At 31.8% G+C, this 9842-nt stretch overlaps 1 protein-coding gene and 1 pseudogene across 2 annotated transcripts; both read left to right on the plus strand.

Annotated features, from left to right (window-relative positions):
- Positions 1-1240: 1240 nt before the first annotated feature.
- On the plus strand, positions 1241-2134 carry LOC147393330 (beta-amyrin 28-monooxygenase pseudogene; annotated as a pseudogene).
- LOC147393331 (beta-amyrin 28-monooxygenase CYP716A378-like) lies at positions 2073-4548 on the plus strand. Of its 2 annotated transcripts, XM_086455347.1 has the most exons (3): positions 2073-2213; positions 3743-3930; positions 4047-4548. In XM_086455347.1, exons 1-3 carry the CDS (start codon positions 2165-2167, stop codon positions 4338-4340), a joined length of 531 nt encoding a protein of 176 aa, XP_086311473.1. In that variant the 5' UTR covers positions 2073-2164; the 3' UTR covers positions 4341-4548. The 2 variants fall into 2 exon arrangements, with proteins under 2 accessions (XP_086311473.1, XP_086311472.1); XM_086455346.1 differs by lacking the exon at positions 2073-2213.
- Positions 4549-9842: the final 5294 nt, after the last annotated feature.

Below are 9842 nucleotides of genomic sequence, written 5' to 3' on the forward strand. Positions count from 1 at the left end.
CTAACTGAGCTGGCAAGACACATTAATTTAAGAATTAAACAACTAATTGACAGTGCTTTGAAAGGAATATTTGTCACTAATTGGTTTGTTGAACCATCAATTTTATGAATAAATGAAGGTACTTCAGGAAAAAAGTAAACATATTTCAAATTTTAAATGAATATAAGTCGGCACAACAACCTTGAACCAAGGTCCAACTAAATTGAAACAAAATTTGGTCCTGTTTTTAAAATTAACATGGAAAGTCCTTGGGGAGGCTCCCCATGAGTAGGCCTGTCAACGGATATGTATCCGATTGGATATTACTATATCCAAATTCGAATCCGAAAAAAAACTAATACTATCCGAATCCGATCGGATATCCCTAACAAACATTCAAATTTGAATCCAAAAAATATATCGGATATCCGATACTATCCGATTCAAAAAAAATCCTGGAAAATACCATCGTCCTTACTCTGTCGGAGTTCGCACAGTCGAAAACCCCGAAAAATCACTACGACTGGTTCGGAGAGAGAGAGAGTGAGTGAATATGTACTTGTATGCTTGTCGGTTGGAGAATACGTGTCGAAGTTCGCACAGTCGAAACTCGAAACCTGCCTATTTCCTCCTAAAAAATCACTCCGACCGACTGGTAATCAGATCGGAGAGAGAGCGAGAGAGAGAGAGAGAGAGAGAGGTACCTGATGCTTGCCGGCCGGAGAAGACAGTGTTACAGAGTTCGATCAAAATCCAACGTTCCGTCACTAGTTGTCTCGTTAGAGAAGATAAAGTTTAAAAGAGAATATTTCATTGTATAACACGAATACGCATCACCATATATACATAAGTAAACATTTTGTTGTAAAACATAAATACATGATATATATATTATATCGGAGCGGATATTATCGAATCGGATATCGCGATATCCGACTTCGTATCCAAAACACATTCGAATTTTAAAATGACATCCGAATCCGAATCCGATATCCGAAAATTTCGGATAATATCTGATTTTTCGAATTCGAATTCAGATTTCGGCTATCCATTGACACCCCTACCCATGAGATTATATATATTTTTCCTTTATTTTATACTAGCTCTGATGTCATATATATGTCATTGCTTATTCTTTTAGATCTCTATAAATTGACCAAATTAAGTAGCGAAAAATAATTGAAGTTTGCAACCTAATTAAACCAACCAAACTCTCCACCTTTTGCAAACACTTGTCCCCGTCTTAGAATTTCCATCAACCATGGAATTCTTCTTTACATCTCTCTCTCTTCTTCTCATCTGCTCCTCTGTTACTCTTGCAATCTTCACTTACAAACGCTCAGCCCGCGGTGGCTCTAACAAGCTCCCTCCGGGTCGTCATGGATGGCCCATAATAGGTGAAACCATCGAATTCTTATATAAAAAGCCCGAAAAATTTGTGGAAGCTAGAATGGAAAAACACTCACCCGATATCTTCAAAACAACAATACTTGGAGAACCAACCGCGGTCATTTGCGGTCCATCAGGCAACAAATTCCTCTTCTCCAATGAACAAAAACTTGTTGTTGCATGGCGCCCACATTCGATGCAAAAGCTTTTCTGCAGCTATAAAACTGTGGCACCCCCTCCCCCTCCCCCACCATCCGACACCGCTACTAATGCACCACGACCCGATGATTTACGCATCTTACGTGCCCCTAGGTTCCTAAAGCCCGAAGCACTAATGCGGTTCATAGAAAAAATGGATGAAACCACCCAAAACCATATAAAGATGTATTGGGAAGGCAAACATGAGGTGAAGGTCTTCCCTCTATCGAAAACTTACACTTTGTCTTTGGCGTGTCGATTCTTCTTAGGCCTCGCTGACCCTGATAGAGTCGCGAAATTTGTTAGCAAGTTCGATGATATGACCGCAGGGCTCCATTCGATACCTTTGAATTTCCCCGGGACAATATTTTATAGAGCTAGTAAAGCTGCCACTTCAATTAGGAAGGAACTTCAATTGATAATCAAGGAGAAGAAGGTGGCTATGTCAAAGGGTGTTCCGATGCAAGATGTATTATCGCATATGATCGTTGCTACAGACCCAACGGGACGATTCATGCCAGAGATCGAGATTGTGGATAAAATTATGGGTTTACTTGTTGCAGGTTAGAGTGCAGTGGCTACTGCTATAACTTTCCTCATGAAGTATGTTGGAGAGAATCCCCATGTGTATGATAAGATTCGAAGTGGTAAGCTATTATTATTATTATCAAATCAAATCATGTCAACTCGTATTAGAACATGAGTTGGGGTTTAGTTCGATTAATTTATATAAATCTGTGAAAGTTTCAGATTTTTTTTTGTTGTTGAAAAGATCTGAGGGTAGGCCAAAAAGTTTCAGAATTTGTTGCCATATTTTTTTTTCTGAAATTTTGACAAAGTTTAGCCTTTATTTTGTGATAGATCATATAATATATATATATATATATATATATATATATATATATATATATATATATATATATATATATATAGGGTCAGGTTCAAGGGCCCTATGAGAAAATATATAAGAAAACTTTCGACCGGTTAATAAAATTTTAAAATATGGGTTAGAAATTATGGATTGAGCTGATTTTTTGTGAGGATGATCTCTATGATGGGAAGATCATCCAAAAAAAAAAATCAGCCCAATCTGAAACTTCTAACCCCATTAAAAGTGATTTAGAATGTGGACCGTCGATTTTTTACCAATTTTTATCACTAATTTGTAAATCACTTTTGATGGATTTAGAAGTTTCTGATTGAGCTGATTTTTTGTGAGGATGATCTTCTCATCATATTGACCATCCTTGCAAAAACTCAGCTCAATCCAAAACCTCTAACCCTTATTTTGAAAAACGAAAGTTTTCTTATATGTTTTCTTATATGGCCCTTGAACCTGACCCATATATATATATATATATATATATATATATATATATATATATATATAGGTCCCGTTCGCCACCCTTAGTTTTACCACACACTTTAACAAACGCGTTTTGTCTTACATGGGTTAGAAGTTTCGGAATGAGCTGATTTTTGGTAAGGAGATCATCCTCACCAAAAATCAGCTCATTCCAAAACTTCTAACCCCATCAAAATTGATTTACAAAAAAATGGACGGTCCACGATTTTTCAACGTGTAAACATGGGGCTAAACATTTCGGAATGGGCTGATTTTTGGGGAGGATGATCTTCTAATCATAGAGATCATCCTCACCAAAAATCAGCTCATTCCAAAACTTCTAACCCATGTAGGACAAAAAACGTTTGTTAAAGTGTGTGGTAAAACTTAGGGTGCTGAACATTTCCCATATAGATCTCTATGATTAGAAGATCATCCTCCCCAAAAATCAGCCCATTCCGAAATGTTTAGCCCCATGTTTACACGTTGAAAAATCGTGGACCGTCCATTTTTTGTAAATCAATTTTGATGGGGTTAGAAGTTTTGGAATGAGCTGATTTTTGGTGAGGATGATCTCCTCACCATAGAGATCATCTTCACCAAAAATCAGCTCATTCCGAAACTTCTAACCCATGTAAGACAAAACGCGTTTGTTAAAGTGTGTGGTAAAACTAAGGGTGGCGAACGGGACCCTATATATATATATATATATATATATATATATATATATATATATTACTATTCAGATTTGATTATTTAAATAATTCCCTAAGCTATACTTAATTGCTACTATCAACAATTATTAAATTTTTTTTTTGTTTTGGGAATCAGAGCAATTAGAAATAGTAAACTCCAAAGCACCTGGACAGGCTCTAGAATGGGAGGACTTACAAAAGATGAAGTATTCATGGAACGCTGCAAATGAAGCCATGAGACTCACACCACCTCTACAAGGAACTTTCAGAGAAGCCATAACTGATTTCACTTATGCAGGTTTCACCATTCCCAAAGGATTTAAGGTAAGTGATATATATATATATATAATTCGTGAGCAAAATATGTATATAAATTCATTTTGATCCTTGAGAGAGATGTCGCTAATTCCCCCAATTATTTTTTTTCTTTCTAATTTCAGATATATTGGACTGCAAGCACAACAAACAAGAACCCAGAGTACTTCCCAGAGCCGGGAAAATTTGATCCATCGAGGTATGAAGGGAATGGACCAACTCCTTACACATTTGTTCCTTTTGGAGGAGGACCTCGGATGTGTCCCGGGAAAGAATATGCTCGATTAGCGATACTTACTTACCTTCATAATGTGGTTAAGAAGTACAAATGGGAGGTTATTTATCCTAATGAGAAGATCATAGTTGATATGATGCCGACACCAACACATGGACTTCCAATTCGCCTTCGAAGTCACTAATCTCATAAGCATTGGTACTGCACTTCCGATTTTTCACTCGAATTAGAAAAATAAGTCTAGTATCAGCCTTTTTTCTTTTTTATTGGTATTCATATGGCCTGTACCCTATGCTAATCAATTTGGTATAAGATAAATTTATAATAGTTTGTTATGGAATTTAATTTCTTAATTTTGGGAAATAATACAATTTCGAGATCAGTTTGATAAACAAGAATTAATATCAAGATCTGCCCCCAAAATGTCTACACAAACTCAATTCGTTATTGCGAATAGGGTCGTATGATTTGAAACCAAAGGAAAGGGGTCTTTGTAATGGAAAAAATCAAACGCAGTTTTATTTGTGGGACCGACTAGTTGCACATAACTAATGGGCAGTTGCACTCCAATCTTAAAAATACCATTATTTTTACAATCATCTTTCTATCTACAAATTGCACTGCATTTGGATATATAACTTGCTTTTTCATCTTCCTGGTTATGCTCGTAGTCTCTTCGTTTTAAGATATTTAATTATTTATTAAGTAATTAATTGAGTTAATAATGGAAACATGTCTTGATGACTTGAGGAATTTGATAAAAAATTATCAATTTTTTTTTTTTTTGTAAAAATTTCTTAACAAAAATTTTTGGGCATGAATGAAGAAGAAAAGATAAACAGAATAGAAATGCAACAATTTTTATTTTTTATTTTTTTTGGAGTGCAAGAAAGAAATTTGAAGTGATGAAGTGCAATTTGTAATGGGTGCCGTGCAAGTAGTCTATCTCTTTATTTATTTTTCAACAAACAATATTTCTCATGTTTTTTCTTTGCCCCTTGCGCTGGAATTAATTGGGAGTTCTTAAGAAATTAAGGGCATGTTTGGATACCAGGAGCAGAACTACTCTTCCAAAGAACAGGAGCTGAAGTACTTTATGGAGGAGCTGGAAAAGTAATTATGTGCAGAAATGACGTTTGGCAATCAACTCTATGAAGTACTGGCAGAAGTACTTTTGTGCTGGAAGTTTGTTTGGGAACCATACTGACTTCTCATGACTTCTAGAAAAAAAACTAGAATACCCTTATATTATACCAGTTACTGTTTTTTATCTTTAAGTGTCATAATATGCCTTCAAACTATATTGTTTTTGACATTTTAACTATAAATATTAATATAATATAATATAATATAATATTTTAAATATTAAATATTAATATAATATGTTTAAATCCATTATACTTAAAATTTTAAAAAAATTTGACTGACTGTTTTTGATATAATATGACATAATATTAAAAAAAAAATTGACAGACTGTCTTTTAGTGTCATAAGATGCCTTCAAACTATACTGTTTTTTACATTTTAACTATAAATATTAATATAATATAATATAATAAATATTAATATAATATAATATAATATTTTAAATATTAAATATTAATATAATGTGTTTAAATCCATTATACTCAAAATTTTAAAAAAAAATTGACAGACTGTCTTTTAGTGTCATAATATGCCTTCAAACTATATTGTTTTTGACATTTTAACTATAAATATTAATATAATATAATATAATAAATATTAATATAATATAATATAATATAATATAATATTTTAAATATTAAATATTAATATAATGTGTTTAACTATAAATATTAATATAAATAATATAATAAATATTAATATAATATAATATAATATAATATAATATTTTAAATATTAAATATTAATATAATGTGTTTAAATCCATTATACTCAAAATTAAAAAAAAATAAAATTAATATTAATAAATGTTTCTTTTGTTTGATTTAAAGGGCAAATGAATTAGAAATATTTTCATAGAAAATTAATAAAGTTAGGGGTATTTTGGTAAAACGAACCGTTAGATTTTGACTCCCCGCAAGAAGAGTTTTGAGAAATAGATTTTCTTAACTTCTTCATAAAGAGTAATTTCTTGCTCTTGCGCGGAGTAACTCTTCGAAAGAGTAGTTCATACAAACGCATCCAAACGACTTCTAACTCCCCGCAAGAGTCAGAAGTAGCCAAGGAGTCCTATCCAAACGCCTACTAAGAGTCTACAAAAAATTTTTTGCAAATAATTTGCATTGCTTAGTCAAACATCCATACAAGATTTGCTCATTTAGAAGAAGAAAAAAAAAAGGTATGGCCTAATGTAGGGGTGCAACTTGATCCGGTACATACCGAGAACTGAACCAAACTGATACCTTTGGGTTGGTTTGGTTCAGTTTGGAACAAGTTGCAGTTTGGTTCTGGGTTTAGAAAATGGAGAAAATTTAGTTTGATTCCGATTCAAGGCTTGTATAGAACCGAACCAAACCGAGAATCGAACCTTATAAAATAAATAAATTTATTCAGTTATGTGAATTATTTTAGGAGTTAGGACATAGATTAATAACTTCTTTAAGGATAAATTAATGATTTTTTAATGAATAGATTAATTATTTATTATATAATTTTTTTTGTTTATTATTATTTTTAATTAAAAATATGTCGTTTCCAAATAGGTTTATAGGATATTGGCAACCCATGGAACTAAACCGAACCAGATCGACCTTAGTTTGGTTTGGGTTGTTTCGGTTCTATTGGCATTTCAGTTCGATTTTTATTCTTATTTAGAGGAATCAACCTATGTCAATTTGATTCCAATTTAACCATAAACTAAATCAAATTGAACTGAGTTGCACACCTAGCCTAATGTATCATCTGAATCTAAACAAACTTTCATGCATGCACATCAGAGATAGTTGTATTTGATCTCCTATTCCACAATGTAATCATTATTTTTGGTGTGTTCATATACTTTTTAGGTGTATTATATGTAATTTCATTAAGGGATATATTCTAATAAAAATTTAGGTGGCAATTTTAGCTCTCCAAAATTATTTATTCAAATCTACTAAAGATACAAGATATGTAATAAAAGCATATAATCTACTCTTCTCCATAATCTTGTATTTTTTGTTCTCCCACATTGCAATTAGTTGATCTGCCTTAGCAATAACTGGCGTCGGATGACCCAAACTAGTTGCAACATTGTTTAACTTAAGAACTGAATCTATGACTAAACCAAACAGTCAGGCGCTAGATCAATTGGGTTGAGCCAATTTATATAAACTTTTTTCTTAAATTACCTTCATCGAAACATTGGTTAAATCCAATATCTAAAATAATTGTAGAAACTTATTTGGTTACACTGATAGTAGAAATTAAGTGGAAGGGCTTTCAAATCAATTATGTAATTAATTTCAACGAATTTTAAATTTTTCCACTATTTTCTTATGATCTGTGGTTGCGTTTATAATCTGAAGTGTCTCATTATAATCATTGTTTCTAAGCGCCTAGAGGATTTTCATGCTATTGAAATGGTACTAGAATCCAACTAGAAAATACAGGTGTTGAAGAGTTTTTACAGCTCTTACCACACGAATCACTAGCACGTATATTAATACAAGATCTAAAGCCTTTATACCAAATCAAAAAATAATCTAATTAAATCAAACCATCTATATTATAGTTGTGTGTAACACAACCGTCTAATCAACTACAACATTATCTACAGTTTTGTGGGATAAACCTCCTATCAAGTTATAGTGTATGAGACTTACTTTGTTTCTTTTATTATTCATATCTTCTAATTTTATTATATTTTCTCTTCTACACTTTTAATCCATTTATTATTTTGCATCTTTTACCTCTTTTATCTAATTTTTTTAATAATAATACCCCCGACTCTAATTTTTTTTTTTTTTTTTTCACTTTTGCACCATAACCTTAAAGAAGGTATATGCCCTCTCTAACTTTACTATAATTTATCTTTTATCCCTTACATCCACTTTATTATTTTTAATCTCTTACTTTTTTAATCTCAAATTTTTTAAGATACACGTACCACCACTTCAAGATGTGTCCCGCTGAGGTCACTCCAGCCAGACTCTTTTTTTAAAAATACCGCTTTCATTGAATTATAATTTTTTGAAACCTACTTTATTTCATTTATTATTCACCTCCCCTAATTTTATTATATTTTCTCTTTTAACTCTTTAATCCATTTTATTATTTTTCATCGTTTATCTTTTTAGAGGATGTCTATAACGTAAGCATGAGTAAACTCTAGTTAAAGTATAAACTACATACCTTTTCCAGTGTTCATAATTATTGATTGGCACTTTGAACTCCATCAAATGCAAACAAGTGACCCAAATTTAACATATGTAATGTAATGCTGTGCATAAAGCTACAATTATAGATATTAAGAAAATTAATTATAATTAGTTTAGCCTTGAAGATAACTTACAATTTGAAGCCTAGATGTATCTTACCGTTTTCACTGAGGCAGGTGTTAACTTGTCCATCATTCATTAATGTAATTTGTACCCTACACAATATTGAATCATTCTGACTCAGTTGAAACGTGTTGAAATGGAGTAGACAACCATCTTCTTCCTTGTGATAAAAAACTTTGAATCCAAAAAAGACAACCTTAAATCAACAAAGCAAAATAGAAGAAACAATTCTCAACAAAAAAAAAAAAAAAAATCTATTGATAATTGGAATTAATAAAAGAATTCCTCAAAACCAGTCAAATAGATTATCAGATATCTAATTTAACTCTACTTTGTACTGTCACCATATTTACCAAGATAGTAGAATTTCTAAAACATAATAATTTTTTTAATTTGAATAAAATTACCTTATGATATTAGAATAATTAATAACGACGACCTAAAAAAAATTCGATTCAATGTACCTCAAAGTATATACTAAAATGATCTTTTTCAACGATTATAGACTAACCCAATATATCATTGTCATTGTCATAGATTTTTTTATTAGCTTTCTGAATTCGTTTTACAATAGAGATTCTTATAACTAGTCGTGGAGCTGTCTGTTCATCATTTAATATAGTTGGTTGTGGTGGCCTGCCTTGCCTCCATTTATACCTACCAAAAAATTATTGGGATATATTTGTTTAATGTGAGGACATTATCCCATGACTTGAAAAAAGTGGATTAGTGCTTAATTAATCAATATTTTTTTAGTGCAATGTTCTTAGTGAAGTCTCCAAAGTGAGTCCACCTTAATTTTCAATGAGTTGGAAAAGTATAATTCCTTAATTTGCTATATTATATTATTGGTTCCTCTTGCCTATCCTATATTCGGTACTCTATAAAATAAAATAAAATTTGAATTTGAAAATTTATAGAAAGTGTTGGCACGTCTTTGAGTACACCTCACCAAGTGTCACATGCGGCATGAAAAATGAGTCAATGGTTGATTTTTTTTAACAATGATGATCACACGAAAAGCACATTACAAGTTAAAAAATAATTAGTCAATCAATTTAATAATTAACTTTGATATGGTCATAAGCTTCATCTCTTGATTTTCCACAAGAAAGTCACTCCTAACCAATACGGTGATTGCCCGTGGCCATAAACTGCTCCACTTATTATGGTTTGGTGGGTATTAAGATATATTGTTTAGCGTGTGAGAATGTGATCCC

Source organism: Akebia trifoliata, chromosome 10 (assembly GCF_017979445.1).
Source record: "Akebia trifoliata isolate Shusen 1 chromosome 10, ASM1797944v1, whole genome shotgun sequence".
Taxonomy (NCBI): domain Eukaryota; kingdom Viridiplantae; phylum Streptophyta; class Magnoliopsida; order Ranunculales; family Lardizabalaceae; genus Akebia; species Akebia trifoliata.

Excerpts from the sequence above, each read along its gene's own strand:
- LOC147393331 (XM_086455347.1), top strand. The coding sequence starts at position 2,165 with ATGAAGTATGTTGGAGAGAATCCCCATGTGTATGATAAGATTCGAAGT. Across the intron at positions 2,214-3,742 it reads GTATGATAAGATTCGAAGTG|AGCAATTAGAAATAGTAAAC; the intron begins GTAAGCTATTAT and ends TTTGGGAATCAG. Across the intron at positions 3,931-4,046 it reads CCATTCCCAAAGGATTTAAG|ATATATTGGACTGCAAGCAC; the intron begins GTAAGTGATATA and ends TTCTAATTTCAG.